This window comes from Bos javanicus, chromosome 18 (assembly GCF_032452875.1).
Source record: "Bos javanicus breed banteng chromosome 18, ARS-OSU_banteng_1.0, whole genome shotgun sequence".
Classification (NCBI taxonomy): Eukaryota; Metazoa; Chordata; class Mammalia; order Artiodactyla; family Bovidae; genus Bos; species Bos javanicus.
In genome coordinates, this window is record NC_083885.1 from 14,055,270 (window position 1) to 14,071,010 (window position 15,741).

The 15,741-nt window shown below is 50.3% G+C and overlaps 1 protein-coding gene across 5 annotated transcripts in view; it reads left to right on the plus strand.

Moving 5' to 3' along the window:
* The window catches only part of ZC3H18 (zinc finger CCCH-type containing 18), a 43,197-nt gene that overhangs the window by 13,386 nt on the left and 14,070 nt on the right, over positions 1-15,741 (plus strand). For 3 of the 5 annotated variants that reach the window (XM_061386989.1, XM_061386990.1, XM_061386993.1), the window contains 6 exons: positions 313-381; positions 7,377-7,525; positions 7,838-7,930; positions 8,577-8,734; positions 11,070-11,187; positions 12,125-12,387. In XM_061386989.1, coding sequence (XP_061242973.1) covers positions 313-381; positions 7,377-7,525; positions 7,838-7,930; positions 8,577-8,734; positions 11,070-11,187; positions 12,125-12,387 — 850 coding nt within the window. The remainder of the gene's footprint in view (positions 1-312; positions 382-7,376; positions 7,526-7,837; positions 7,931-8,576; positions 8,735-11,069; positions 11,188-12,124; positions 12,388-15,741) is intronic. The other 2 variants (XM_061386991.1, XM_061386992.1) reach the window with 1 other exon arrangement.

The following is a 15,741-nucleotide window of genomic DNA, read 5'->3' on the forward strand; positions in this document are numbered from 1 at the left end:
GTCAGAGGCTGGAATGGAGCCTGTAGAAGGGTCGGCCTCTGAAGGCAGCAAGGCCCCTCGCTCCTGCAAAGCGGACGGAGTGAGTTGAGTGGCTGTGACAGAGAAGGTGTGACAAGGGGCTCTCAAGCCCAGGATGCGTGTGTCGGGGCTGCTCCGGCACAGCGCCGTCCGGCATGTCTGTGATGGAGCGGCCCCTTGCACCGGAGGAAGGTCTTCTGCCCAGGCTTGCTGTGACCCTAGACACCTCGCGCACTGACCCAGCCTACCTGTGCAGCCTAACGTTCACGAGAGCTTCCTGTACTTCTTTTCCAGATGTTGTGACACCATTGTCCACTCCTCCACCAATATCAAATTCCATACCATTCAGAGGCCAGGTTAAAGGTACAAAATATATGATATTCATCTCTCTAGTACCGCACAGTCCCCCTGCTCCGGAGGCCAGACTCCTTTCTTCTGGATCCAGAATCCTGCCATGACGCCAGGGGTAGGGGGAGGCTCCGAGGGCAGGCTCGCAGGGGCCGCGTGCACCTGCACGGGGGGCGGGGCGGGGTGGGGGACGGCGGTGGAGCCCCGTCCTGCGGTGGCCTCTAACGAGCCCTTCCCTCATACCAAGGTGACCAAGGATGCAAGCGCCTGGGAGCGCTCGGGGCCCTGGTCAGCACGTCCTCTTGGCTGTGCTGTTTCTGTGCTGCTCGTTGCTGCTGTGGGGTGGCCCCTCTGTGCAGCCACGTGCGCCGTTCCCTGGATGGGAGCACAGCCACCCTAAGGATGCAGATGAATGTGCAGCACCTTTTAGGAAGTAAATGCTTACAGCTTCTCAAAGCCTGTGGTGTTTGAAGTGTCAGTATTTCAGAAAACGTAAACTTAAGCCAAAGACTTTCTTGCCATAAAGAGTTGAGTCTATCTCTGGAATTTCTGGAGTAAATCAATGGAGCCCATGGAGCCTAACACACACGCATGCACACACATGTGCTGCGATCATTTCCAGATAGCACTGTGCACAGACCTTATGGTTAGAAGTCTGGCCACGGCCAGGACCTGCCGGAGGCCCTGTGACAGCAGAGCAGGAGGCTGCAGCATCCACCTTTGAGGGCACAGAAGCTCTGGTCAGGTGCTTGGTGTCTCACTGCTGAAGGACTTGCCAGAATTTAGCTCCAGAAGCACACACACTACAAAGCGAAGCTGGTGGCCATACCCAGAGGAGTATCGCAGTGTGCTGGAGGGGGTGCCCTCTCCAAGGACGTCTGCGGGCGGGGGTGGGTCACAGCACAGCAGGGGAGGGGCCTCAGATCCCACTGAGTGCCCGGGTGGGGTTTCAGGGAGTGACACCTCCCACACAAAGTGTCAGGCCTTTCTTGGTAGAGAAGTCAGAAGCTACTGGTAAGCAGTGTTTTTTGCAGTTTAATTGGCCACATTCAGTAACTTGTTTCAGAAATATACTTTTTAATTTATAGTGACCCTTCCCCAAATATTCTATACATTCTATAGAATAATGTGATAGATACTTCTTTGGATGTTTTGAGACATATCTCTTGCCTTTCCTTAGGAGAAATTGTGAGTGTAAACGTTTTTGCTTGTATGCAGTTTAAAAGATTATAAGTTGAGATGAATGTGTTTCGGTTCTCTCCAATAGCAAGAGTCACTGTAAAATAAAGTTTGCTGTGTCTGGTGAGGATGTGGAGAAACAGAACCTTATACCCTGGGCACAGCTTGCTCAGAGTGTGTGATGGAGAGGGCTGCGTCTGAGCCAGCCGCTCCCCTCCTGGGTGTGTCCTGAGCCACACGGAGACTTGTACACAAATGTTCATAGCAGCATAGTCACAACAGGCAGAAAGTAGAAACAGCTCCAGTGCCCATCAGCTTGTGAAGGGATAAACAGGATGTGGTCCTTCCATACCAGGGAATAATAAAAGCAGTATGGTTGAACCCAAGGACACTGCTGGTCACTAACAGCCCATATTGTATGATTCCACTTATGGGAACTGTCCAGGGTGGACAGATCCATAGAGACAGAAAATGGGCTGGTTACTGTCCAGGCCAGAGCGAGAGGGGCAGCCACTGAGTACAGGGTTTCACTTTGGGAGGTGGAATGTCCTAGAATTATGTAGTAGCAATGGTTGCACAACTTTGTGAACATACTAAAACCCACTGAACGGTGTCCTTAAAATAGAGGTATTTTATAGTATGCGAATTATATCTTAATTTGAAAATACTTAAACAATGTTTGTTAGGTATATTTCTATTACAGGTTGTGATCTGCAGATTGTTAAGTTGCCCAATGGCACCCCACTCCAGTACTCTTGCCTGGAGAATCCCATGGACAGAGGAGCCTGGTGGGCTGCAGTCCACGGGGTCGCTAAGAGTCGGACACGACTGAGCGACTTCACTTTCACTTTTCACTTTCATGCATTGGAGAAGGAAATGGCAACCCGCTCCAGTGTTCTTGCCTGGAGAATCCCAGGGACGGAGGAGCCTGATGGGCTGCCGTCTATGGGGTCGCACGGAGTCGGACACGACTGAAACGACTTAGCAGAAGCAGAAGTTGCCCAAATGGACACATTGATATTTGTAACCAGTGAGAACAACAGTGTACTTAGGAATACAAGTTGAAACATTTTAAAGTACCCGTACTTTGTTTATGGTATATTTTCACCTCTTACCTACTTAGGTTGAGTCATGAAAACATGAAGTTATGTCCACAAAGGCATAAATAGCGTTTTCTGTCAATTGTCCTTCTCCTGGGTCTCTGATTACTTGGCTGTCAGTAGCACCCAGCCTGTTCTGCAGACCAGGCCTCCTGTGTCTGCTCCTTCCTGCTCCCACCCCCACCCCCACCCCCACTTTCTTCCTCTTGATAAAATTGTGGTAAAAAACGCAACATAAAATTTACCATCTTACCTGTTTTTAAGTGTCCATTTCATTGGCCTTCATTGTGGCCATCACCACCATGGGCCTCCAGAGCTCCTTTCATTATGGGAACCTGCAACTGTCTGCACTGGACACAAGCTCCCGGCCCTCGGCCTCTGCCCACCTTGTCCCCATGAAGTTGAGTACCCCTGTGCCTAACAGAAGTACAGTCTCGTCCTTTTGTGATGGGCCCATTTCACTCAGCACAGTGTCCTCAAGGTTCACCGCGCTGTAGCAGCGTCAAGATGGAGTAACAGTCCATGGTGGGGGTGGATCACGTGCTAGCCCAGCGCCCGTCAGTGGGCACCTGGGTTGCTTCCTTGTTGGACTTGTTGTGATAGCTGCTGGAACATGGGTGTGCAGACGTCTCTTTGACACCTTCCTCTCCAGTCTTTTGAGTATACCCCCAGAAGTGGGATGGCCTGGTCGTGTGGTAGTTAGGTCTTGAAAGTTTTAGAAACTGCCCTACTGTTGTCCACGTGGCTATACCGTTTCACATCCCACCACGTCGCCTGGGGTTTAAGCTCTCTCCTTGTTGACGCCCATTTTCTGGTTTTGCAATAGTGAGTGTCATCACGGGTGTGGTGAGGTGTCTCCCCTGGGTTCTGATTTGCATTTCTCTCTGATAAGTGATGTGGAGCATCTCTTCAAGTGCTTTTTGGCCATTTGTGAATCTTCTTTGGAGAAGTGCTTTCTGCCCATTTTTTAACCCCTGTATCCTCTGGTGTTTAAGGCAGGAGGTCTCCAGGTATGTTCTTGCGACCTAGGGGCCCCTGAAGTCAGAGCCTCAGTGAGACTGAGTGCACCACTCGGTAGGGGCCACGTGCTGCACATGCTGTGAAACAGCGTCCGTGATTAGTTTGAGGTTAGGTCTTTTCGTAAATAACTTTATTGAGGTATAATTGCCGTGCCATAAAATCCATCTACTTTAAGTGTCCAGTTGAATGGTTCTTATTAGTTTAGCAAGTGGTGCAGCCAGCACCAAAGTCCAGGTGTAGAATATTTCCTTCGCGCCACCACAACCCCTCAGTGTGTGTCTTTTTGCTTTTCTAACAAAACTGCAAGCACTCACAGAGCTCCTTCGCTGCCCCTGAAGCTTGAGGGGTGCCTCCAGGGAGGGCTTGCCAGGTGTGGCCATGAGCCCAGTCCTGTTGCCTCCAGGACACTGAGAAGGCCAGGACAGTGGCTGCTGCTAAGGTCAGGCTCTCAAGTGAAAAATCAGCGTTAGGAAACTTGACAGCTTTGCAGGATTTGATGACTTTTCCAAGCGACTGTTGTGTGATGTCACAAAGTCATACCTGGGTAGAAAGCCATTCACAGTTCAAGATGGAGCCCCCCAGGAGTCAGAGAAGTTCAGTGGCAGGGGTGGGGGAGTTCCTGGCCAAAGCCTCGGAGGGCATGCAGAGTCTGGAGAGGCCTCAGGGTCTCCCAGCGGCTGCACCTCTTCCCCTGAGCCACCCCCAGAACAGGCTAAGTTTCCTCAAAATATGTTGATAAAACCTTTATGTTAACAAATATTGTTAACATAAATTACATAGGTTATATTTTATGTCTTCAAATTTTCTCAGTTTTAATATCAATAAATAAAATCATTATGGAGACTCTTAGGGATCCTGAGACCGAAAAGTTACACAAACCACTGTTTTCAAGTCTATCATTTATAAAGAAGCAGCCCAGAAACTATTTTTATTCTTTCAGCTACCATAATGAATAATGACTATTCCTGAAGAAGTCGAAGCAGCTCAGCACAGATGACCTGGTTGTCTGTCTTTGTCACAGTTCTGTGAAGAGGGGCGCACTGACTTCTGGGTTCTTACATTAAGTTTGTGTTCATTGAGTTTTATGCCTTTTAGAGGAAACATTTGTAGAACTTGGGTTTTTCCTTATTAGATTTTTATATATTCTGTTTTCAAGAAGTATTTTTTTAAAAAACCATGAAGCACTTTAAACTTATTTTGACAATCCCTATTTTTACTAGTTATTCTGAGTTGTTCAAATTAACAGGAAATGGGACCGAGGAATATCTAAATAAGTCTTGTTTATAAACAAGAAAGTCTTTGTTTAAAATTCTAGTGTGAAGAAAGCATTTTGTGTGGAAGCCAGAGGGAGAGTGTAAAATCATCTCCGCTGTTGTGGGAGGCACCACAGGTGTGGTGCCATGCTGGTTAGAAATGCCCGCAGAGGCACCTCACTGCCCTCTGGTCAGACTAGCAGTCAGAACTTTTAAGGTCTGGTGGTGTTTCTGACCGACAGGGGCTCCTGGGTCTGCTGTGTGGGGCGTGCTTTCTGTCATCTGTGTTTGGGTCTTTGGTGTCTGCTAAGACTGAGGCAGGCTGTGTGTGTGTGTGTGTGTGTGTGTGTGTGTGTGTGTGTGTGTGTGACTGACAGGCACCTTTGTTGACATGTATTCCTGTGACCCTCCCACCCACCACTACACTGTGTCCTTTTTTTTTTTTTACCTTTGGCGGCACCACTTGGATTGTAGCCAAGTCCTCTGCTTGTTCCCTTTGGGCTCCTGTCCCTGTCTGTGCAGATCCCTTACCGAACTGTAATCCTGTTTCATCATACATTCACAATCCACATAAATTTTCTGGTAGTAAAATTTCATTTAGAAGCAGAAGAGAGTTTTTAAACCTGTAAATCTATTTTTGCTTCCATTTCCTGGAGAATTTTTTTCCCAAACAAATTGCTTTCTTAAATTATGAAAGTAATGTGTGCTGACAGAGAGTCAAAACAGTTATCCTGATACAGTTGGGGTGTATCCTTATAGACTTCTTTCTGCATAATTGAAAATTCACTTTTCAAAAGGCTGGTGGGATTGCACTGTTCTTGCCACTCTTCCTGCCTGCAGGCGCGGGACGCCTGCCCTTGCATGTATGTAGACCGCCCACACTTCCTGGAGCAGCCTCCTCCTTCTCTTTGGAGGCCCTGGGCCCAGACACAGGCAGTCTCAACTCCTCTCTCTGCTCATTCACCGGCTCCTCCTCCCTGCCCTTAAAACCTGAGGAACCAAAGAGCTTTTTTGTTAGTAGGTCAGGGGTGATGTTTTTGTTTTGTTTTGAAAATTCAAATACAAAAAGAACAAAGAATGACATACTCATTTACCCCCACCCATATATTAGATTATTTTAGATTTTAAATATTATAGAAATGCTGTGGTTTATTTTGTTAATATTTTTATGTGCTTGCAATTTTTTTGTTACTTTTTAACTGCATGAGCAGTGTGAACTGTGATGGGAGTTTATGAGAGTCAGGCGATGAATAAGTAGATATTTTGGAATTCTTTATTTAGATGTATGACTGCATATTCTTTTTTATTTAAAACTGTCTGAGTCTCTGGGGTTTTGAAGCCCCTGTAGTGTTTCCCAGTCTCTGTCTTGCATGTGATCTCTCAAACACTTTTAGAAATTATAAACTTAGTTGGTTATTTTTGCATTCCCAGAGAAGCAATTTTTTTTAAGCATACTTTATTCCTTATTTAATTTGGAGCCATATGTTATTATGTTGGTTTTAATACAAATTGAAATGCTCATAATGTTTAAAAGGTAAAATTTAGTGTTTCCTTAAATATCAAATGATTATTTCTCTTAAATTTACATGATATAAGGAAAAACTTTTTTGACAGAAATATTCAAATGAAATATTTTGTTTAGGAGTGAATATATATTAAGAGATGGCTTACAGTTTAACTACGTGCTAACCAATGAAAATGTTTTCTAAAACCACTTAGATATTATATGCCATATTTATTTTTTAAGCCTGTGCACATATTACCTATTCAAAAAATTAAATTAAAAAAAACCATTCACTCACTAATTAAATTTAAAATGTAGTCTTCTCTGTCCTGAAAAGTTAAGTGGTTTTCCTGAATCTTAGTGTTCTGTTGCTGAATAATGCTAAAAGTCAACCCTTTTAGTTCTTTGTTGTAAAGTATAAACACCGCATTTATTATAGTTGTCTATGTGTTCTCTCTCTAACCCATTTTTTTAAGTACCAGAAATAGCCTGCAGTGGCTTGTTAGGAGAAATGCAGATGTACAGAGCTGGTAAAGATCACCCTGGCATAAACTGGCAGAATTCTGATCGCTCTCATACTTCTCGATGATTTCTGTTTCAGTATGGGGCTCTCTTGAGTCAGAATCACAACCCTGTCTGTGCACCTTCGGGTGTGTATGTCCTGAGCTGTGAAACCCGAGGCAGGGCCACCCCGATTACCGGGATGCTCTGGGTGTCTCTGTTTAGGGGAGATGAGCTGCTCTCATGGTGACTGTGGGGGCAGGGTCCTGTGTGAGCCCTAAGGTGCTGCTCGCAGGGCGGCCCAGACTGTCCAGGCCTGCCTGCATGGTCTCGTGGGATGGACAGGGCTGCGCTCGGCCCGCTGCCTGGGTGTCGTGCCGGTCGCCAGTGGAGCAGGGGGAGCTGAGCTGTGCACATGGGCCAGGCCCCCCGACCTGCCTCTTGTTTCCACAGGGAACTGCACCTGGGGCATGAACTGCAGGTTCATACACCCCGGGGTCAACGACAAGGGCAACTACTCCCTCATCACCAAGGCCGAGCCCTTCCCCCCCAATGGGGCCCCGCCGCTCGGACCGCACCCCCTGATGCCTGCCAACCCATGGGTATGTGAACACCATGAACGCCATTCCTTGCTGGCAGATCACATCTAAACTCTGTTTGTGATGTTCCAGCTCAAAGACATGAATACATCTTGTGTGTAAGACATTTCTAGGCTGCCACGGAGGCCAGAGCTCCCTTCCAACCCCCTGGTTGTCCCCAGCTAGAGGCCACCATAGGCTTGGGGCAGCCAGTCAAGGGAGGGAGGGTGAGAGAGGAGAGCAGGCAGGACCCGCTGGGGTTTCACTTGATATTTTTGCTCCCGCATTTCTAAGTTTTGCTTCCTGTTGTAACTTTTTGCTTACTGTTTCTTATAGGGCGGGCCTGTAGTAGATGAAATTTTGCCTCCACCCCCTCCAGAACCCCCCACAGAGAGTGCCTGGGAACGAGGACTCCGGCACGCAAAGGAGGTAACAGACCAGCGGAAAGCCTGCGAAGAAAAGCGCTAGTGGTGGTCCTCGCACAAAGCCAGCGTTTATGCCTCTCCGAGGCTGCTGGGTCATCCAGAGGCCGGGGCCATGCCGCTTCCCCTGTGGCCTCTGGATCTGGAGAAGCCATCTTTCCTGGGGAAGCACAGTGTTCACCCACCTCCCCCTTCTCCCTCATCCTCAGCCACACCTGGCACCTGGCTCCTGGCTCCCGGTGCCCAGGCTTACCCCGCTTGGCTCTGGGCCTTCCCTTCAGGGAAATGACCGGCTAAAGCAGAGCCGTTCCCGCCCACTCCCCGAGCTCCGCCCCACTCTGGGTGCCTCTCCTGCCTAGAGAACCTTCCCTTGTCCCCTCACTGAGTGCATGTCTGAAGCCCCCAGTTCAAGGCCAGGACTAGGAACAGGAAGTCAGACATAGGTGAGCTGAGTGCAGGGTGTGCTGGGCCTCCAGGGATGGGACCCTTGTGGGGTCCCGTGTGCCTCCCAGCACAGAGCTTCAGCAGATCCCTACTGGGCGCTTGGTCATGCTCCTCTGGCATGCCAGCCCAGGCATCAGGGGTCAGTCAGGATAGGACACCCTGTGTTTCCTTAGCAGTAACAGTGTTGGCTTCTCTTTTTACAATGGTAGGTTTTGAAAAAAGCAACCATTCGAAAAGAACAGGAGCCTGATTTTGAAGAGAAAAGGTTTACAGTGACCATTGGTGAAGATGAGCGAGAGTTTGACAAAGAAAATGAAGTTTTCCGAGACTGGAACTATCGGATCACGAGAGATGTCAGAGACACAGCGTAAGGAGTGGTTCTGCCTCTGCTTCCCCCGTTGAGAGCTCAGCGTCCCCGGCTGGGTGGGGCCCAGGCTCTGGGGAGCAGCAGCACAGAGGTTCCCAGGGCCTGGGGTCCTGTCCACACCCCTGGGCTGAGAATGGCCTTCTTGAGGTGCTGCAGACAGTTTGCAGCTGACTTTCCTTGTTTTTCTTCTGAGAGGATATGTTTGAGTGCCATGCCAGGGCCTTGGGACTGTAGAGGGCTCACATCCATTGGGGTTCCTATGAACTCTGAGGGGGTTTACAGCTGTTCCTAAAGCCCCTGGGCCCCAGGTCTCTCCCACCTTCCCCCAGGCTCCCTAGGAACCAGGAGAAGCTGTAAAATTTGTCCCAAAACCCAGGAGTGTGGCAGGTTTCTTCACTGTTGCTTCCAGACATTTTATCATGGGCCTTTTAAATAGATTGCAGAAGCACATGTGGCTGAGACCCCCGTCAGCCCTTGAGGAGCTGTGTGGTGCCCCCACACAACCCGGGCCCCAGCACCTACTCCGTACTCAGCCTGCTCAGCTTCAGGCAGGGCGGGCCAGGTCTCTCCCCAGCAGGCGGCTTCAGCAGCCCCCTGGTCTCACAGCAACACCGTGCGAGGGGCCTTCCTACTGGAAAGCACAGCCCTGGTTTCCAGCTAAAACAACAGTCAGGGGCACAGAGAAAGGCTGTGGGATCAGCTCTGTGTTTCCACTGTCACCGCCACAGCCGCCCGTCTAGGCCTGAGGCTGGAGGGTGAGGAAGCTGTCTGGCTATTGGGAGCGAACAGGGCTGTCACCTAGCAGCACAGCCCCGGGTTCACCCCACCAGGGCCCCAGGAGTGTGGGGGGAGATGCCCTAGAAAGTAGCCACTGGAGGCTTTGTGGAGGCAGTGCAGGCTGGAGGGGGCCGTGGGCCTCTCTGAGCTCTGGGCACCTCTGTTTCTCCTACTAGTTTACCCAAGGGGAAGGGTTAGTCTGGAGCCAAGAATCCCTGAAAGAAGCTTGAGGGCCCAGCTGCTGTTGGGTGACCATCCCCTTCTCACACACGCACGTGTTTGTGCGCGCACACACACACACACACTCCTGGGCTCCAGGCCCCGTGCAGGTCCTCTGGGTCGGTGTGTGAGGAGGGCCCTCCTCTTCCAGGGCATAGGAGCATCCTGTCCCCATGGCTGAAGGTCCACCTCTGTCACCCACACCAGGGTCTGCGCCCAGACCTCCTGTTTTATTCCTTGGATCTGTTTCTTCATGACCTGGCCCATCTGTGATGTTGTGAGGTCTCAGAGGGTGTCTTTTTTTCCCCCCTAATTTTTGGCTGTGCCACGTGGCATGAGGAATCTTAGTTCCCCGACTAGGGATTGAACCCGTTACCCCCTGCAGGGGAAGCGTGGTGTACTAACCCCTGGACACCAGGAAAATCACACAGAGGGTGTATCTTATCCTTCCCAGGGTTTCTTGGCTGGTCTTGCATGTCTTGTGTCCACCTGAACCTGAGGATCAGTTGTCTACCCACATGAGGAACCTTGTCAGCATTTTTACTGAGATTGCCCTAAATTTATAAATTAATGAAGGGATTTGTAAATTAACTGACTTCTTGGTGATGGTCAGTTTTCCTTTGCGAAGATGAGGGATGTGATCTTATTCACCTGTGCTTTTGTGTCTGTCGAGAGTGTTGAAGTTTTCCTCAAGTAGGTTCTGCGTGTTTCTGGTTAAATGTATTGTTACCTTGTTCCTCAGTATGTCTCCTTTCTTGCTGGTTAAATGGGGTTTTCTCTACCCTCCTCACTGGCTATTGTCTAGAATTATCTATGTGCCTTACTGGGCTCTTCTTGCCGCTTGAATTGGCTTCATCATCATGTCATGGCTTTCACATATGGTGTCATTTAATCTGCACATTGAGATGGCTTGGGGGCTCCTGGAGTCTGGTTGCGGTGGTGCCCCCAGCACACTGGGTTGTCTCAGAGGCACTGGCCTTCCTTGCCCATTGGGATCTTAATGGGAACACCTCCCTGTTTCCAGTGAATAAAGTGCTGGCTTTAATTCTTCAGTGTATAAACATCAGTATCTATCACATTAAGAAAGTGTCATTTCCTCCTCTCATTGGGAAGGGGTTGGGTTTTTGTCACAATCGTTTTCACCATCTGTAGGTGTTATCCTTTGATTTCTCTGTAGGTCTGTGATTTTGTTTAGTATATTCAGTTTCTAATATTGACTCAGCCTTGCAGTCTTTCTCTTTTTTTTTTTAACGTGTCTAAATCCTGGCAACTATTTTATGTAATGTATTTGCATTAACATTCCGAAGTGATAAGCTTGACTTTTACTGCTCTTTTTCAGACTTGAGCCTTATGCAGACCCTTACTACGACTACGAGATAGAGCGCTTCTGGCGTGGCGGGCAGTATGAGAACTTCCGGGTGCAGTACACAGAGGCCGAGCCGTACCATAACTACCGGGTATGTAGGTTGGCACTTCACTGGTGGACCCTTTCAATCACCCGTTTTCATTTATAGGGCTTTATATGGGCTGAATTGCATGAGCATGGCGTACTGATTTCAAGTCCCAGTTGACCATCTGTGCAGAACGGATTCTGCTCCGTGAACGGACCTTGTGGTGAACTGAACAGCTCCTTCCCTGAGCTGGTCTGTGCTCTGGCTCTGTTTTCACCGGAGCCTCGGGGTGGGTGAGCAATGCCAGCAGCAGGGGGTGTGCCTCTCTCAGGCTCAGGACCACCCTTGGTGGGTCGTGGCCATTCCTGTCGGCACTTCCCTAGATGTGGTAGGTTTATGAATATATGTGCTTCACCCTCTGAGACCCTGACCCTGTGCCTCTGACGCGAAGCTGCCGCTTGGAAGAGGTCATTAGAAGCAGGTTAGCGGTTTCTGTGCCACAACTTAAGTGACAGTCCTGAGTTTTTAGGGCCAAAGGGGAGTGACTGGTTGGGGACCCCATCAGACGGTGAGCCTGTGCGAGAAGAGGACCTGGCTGCTTGCCCTGCTGTGCCCCTTCCCCCGGCGGTTAGAGCAGACTCCTCACTCACTGGGGCCGGGTCACAGGGCTGTGGGTGCCTCCCACCAGCCAGGGCAGCCTCAGAGGGTGCGGGGCCTGCTTGGGTCCCCTGAGCCCCAGGCTGGGTTGCCTGTGCACAACCTTGGTGTCTACCTCTCGAGACAGGAGCTGAGGTCCAGGAGGCCTGCCAGGCCCACGGACCTGGTGCTGATGCTGGAGAGCCTGCTTTGCGGGCCCCCCATGTGGCCTCAAGTCCATTTCTGGCGCAGAAACGAGACCCCCACCCAGGTGTTCTGTCTCCTTCACCCGCTCTCGCGTCCTGCCCACGCCTCCCCTTCTGAGGGTCTGATCCCGCGTGTGGGTGTGTTTGGCTTTTCCACGAAGGAAAGAGAGCGAGAACGGGAGCGGGAGAACAGACAGCGCGAGCGGGAGCGCGAGCGCGAGCGGGACCGGGAGCGGGAGCGGCGTCAGCGGGAGCGCGAGCGCGAGCGGGAGCGCGAGCGGGACAAGGAGCGGCAGAGGCGGAAGGAGGAGTGGGAGCGCGAGCGCGCCAAGCGGGACGAAAAGGACAGGCAGCACCGCGACCGCGACAAGGAGCGCGAGAAGGACAAGGAGAAGCCCAAGGCCCGCTCCCCGCAGCCACCCAGGTAGGAACCGAGCCTTCCGGCGCCTGGGAGCGGGAGGGCTGCGGGAGGGGCGGCAGCCCCCGTGCGGCGCTCTGCGGAGCCGGGCTGCGCACCCAGGTAGAGGGCTGGCCTCCCCGCGCTGTCTGGACCCCTCCTTTGGTTGTGCAGAAGCTTTCTAGTTAGATGCAGTCCCGCAGGTTTATTTTTGCATTTGCTGTTTGTGCTTTAGACATCATATATCTAACATTGCTAAGACCCATATCATGAAGCTTTTGCCCTCTGTTTTCTTCTAAGAGTTGTGTGGTTTCCCATCTCACATCTTTTTTAATCCATTTCAAGGTAGCTTTTATTAGTGGTTTACGATAGGGTCTAATTTCTTTTGCATGTGACTGTCCAGTTTTCCCCGTTGAGTGTTTTTAGCTCCCTTGGCAAATATTAGTTGCCTGGATATAAAGGGCTTTGTTTCTGGCCTCTGCCTCCTGCTTACATCTGTGCTTCTGTTTTGACACCAGTGCCACACTGCTTTGATTACTACAGCTTTTAACACTGCTTTAATCAGGAGGTGCGGTGCCTCCTGCTCTGTTCTTTCTCAGGATTGCTTTGGCTATTTCAAGTCCTTTGTGGTGCCGTACAAAACTCTAGGGTTGTTTTTTCTGTTGTATGAAAAATGCCATTGGAACTTTGGTTAGGACTGCACTGGATCTGTGGAGAAGGCAGTGGCACCCCACTCCAGTACTCTTGCCTGGAAAATCCATGGACAGAGGAGCCTGGTGGGCTGCAGTCCATGGGGTCGCTAGGAGTCAGACATGACTGAGCAACTTCACTTTCACTTTTCACTTTCATGCATTGGAGGAAATAGCAACCCACTCCAGTGTTCTTGCCTGGAGAATCCCAGGGACGGAGGAGCCTGGTGGGCTGCCATCTCTGGGGTCGCAGAGTCGGACACGACTGAAGCGACTTAGCAGCAGCAACAGCACTGGATCTGTAGATTGGTGTGGGTGGCACAGACGTTGTAACCATATTTTTCTGATTTAATGAGCTTGGTGTGTGTTTCAGTGTTTTGTGTCTTCTTCAGTTCCTTTCATCAGTGTCTTATGATTTAATTTATTTCTAAATATTTTATTATTTTCTATTATAAATAGGATTATTTATTTTTTATGTAGTTGTTAGTGTATAAAAACACAACTGGTTTTTGTACATTGATTTTGTATCCTGCATTTGCACTGAATCTCGTTCATTAGTTCTAACAGTTTTTGGTGGAAAAGCCAGACTCTTATCCCTGATTCTTGTCCTTGCCATTGAACAGAGTCCTGTCCTGTGTTTCTGAAAGTAAACGTCAGGACCATATAGTCTTTCATTCTCGTCTTTTGTTAAGTATGGGTTCTATTCTCGTTCTTTAGGTGACAGTGAACTGACCTCCCTGAATTTGCTGTTTTTTCCTAATGTTGGGCAAAGTGATATATTTTCAGAACATTCAGAGTAAATCATATTTTAGATGTATTGAAAGAGTTCTTTCTTTAATTTTTCTGTTGTGGGGCCCTTTGAAGCCCCTTTTTGGTAGACACTGCCTTCTGTCCACATCGCTGGCCAGCCTCTGCCTCCTCTGGCCAGGCTCACCTCAATCTTTGCTCTGCCATTCCCCTGCCTCTGGGCTTAACTGCTACTCAAAGAGGTCTGCCCCCACCCCACCCCCATTCCTGCTTTATTTATTGTTCTAACACCTCTTATCTCCTTCTGACTTCATAGTACTTGCTTACCTATTGTCCTCTGTGGTCTTTGTAGAGTGGAACCCTGACAGGGCACTGCAGTCTCAGGGCCCGGCACAGGGGGGCGCCAGGAGTTAGTCTGTGTGTGACCCCAGGGCCTACCCAACTTAGGAGGAGTCTTGTCTCGAAAGACCCATTGTACGTTAAAAATGCATCTGATCTACTGAACAGTGTAAAGTGTGGAATCTTTCATGAGGCTTATGGAAAGTTGTACTAAGGTGGAAAGCTAAAGGATTTCCTGGTTCCAGAAGAGCTCGTCTGCCCTTTGGACATGTGGGTGACCATGAGGAGGAGCTGTGGCTCACTGCCCAGGAAAGATCAAAATGCAAAATTCAAAGCACAGCTTCTCCTGAAGGCATGCCGCTTTCCACTGTTGTAAAAGTCTAGCCATCATAAGTCAGAGACTACCTGTAGCTCATGGACAGATGCCTGTGTTCACTCTCCACGGGGAAGTCTAGGGACATCAGACCCACAAGGAGGGTTTCTTGAAGGCAGTGGCAAGTCTTGGCCTGGCCCCCAGCAGTGGAGCACTGAGAGCAGCCGCCAGATCTGATGTCTGCACAGCGACAGGGTCTCCTATGAGGAAGGGCTCAGCGACAGCACAGCTGAACTAGAGGGTCAGGGTTCAGGGAACTTTGTGAATTCCTCCTCAAATCAGAGGCAGCTTTTGTCATGGGCTCGTGTGCTCTGCTGCCGGCCTCTGACCTGGTTCACTTCCCTTCTTTGGGCTCAGTTCTTCTCCTGCGGACCCCCTGCTGCCCTCAGTAGAGGGGCACATTCCATCGCTTGGCCTCAGTTCAGCCTGGCTCACTGGTCTTGGAAGTCTTGAATTTCATCTTTGATCACCCTGGCTGGGGCCCCACCAGCCCTGCCACCAGCCTGAAGGGTGGGGTTTCACCAGAGCAGAATTTCCAACACAGTCTCCTGTTTCCTTTCTTTTGATCAGCCCAAGCTGGTGTGACCACTGTGTCAGGAGGTGGCCAGGCTCCCTGCCGTAATTCCTTTACATGACCTCCCTTTTATGGAAGGGTTTGTTTGCTTAGCCTTTAACAGGTTGGCAGTTTTTCGTCAGCAGCTGGATGTAGAGAACGTGGTGGCTTCCCAGCTTGCCCAGTGGTAAAGAATCTGCCTGCCCATGCAGGAGACACAAGAGGTGCGGGTTTGACCCCTGGGTCGGGAAGATCCCTTGGAGGAGGAAATGGCACGCCACTCCGGTATTCTTGCCTGGAGATCCCATAGACAGAGGAGCCTGGTGGGCTACAGCTCATGGGGCCACAGAGAGTTGGACGTGACTGAGCACGCAGCGGCACACACCTGAGAGAGGAAAAGGCATAGCTTTTGCTGCTGCGTGCGGGCTGTGGACAGGGCGCCGTCTGTCAGGGAAGGTTCCACACGTGGGAGAAGAGGATGCCATTGGGTGTGGCGCTGGATCTTCCCTCATATCCACGACCAGTGAGAGCTCCCAAAACCCAGCTTGTGGCCGGAAGGGGGCTAGCAGCACACAGCAGGGTGGGTCCTGGCTCTGCCGGGCCGGGTCCCCCTCACCCCCCGCCTCACCTGCCCGAGCTGCCTCCTGTGGAGCGGCTGCCACAGGGACCGCCTGTTGGAG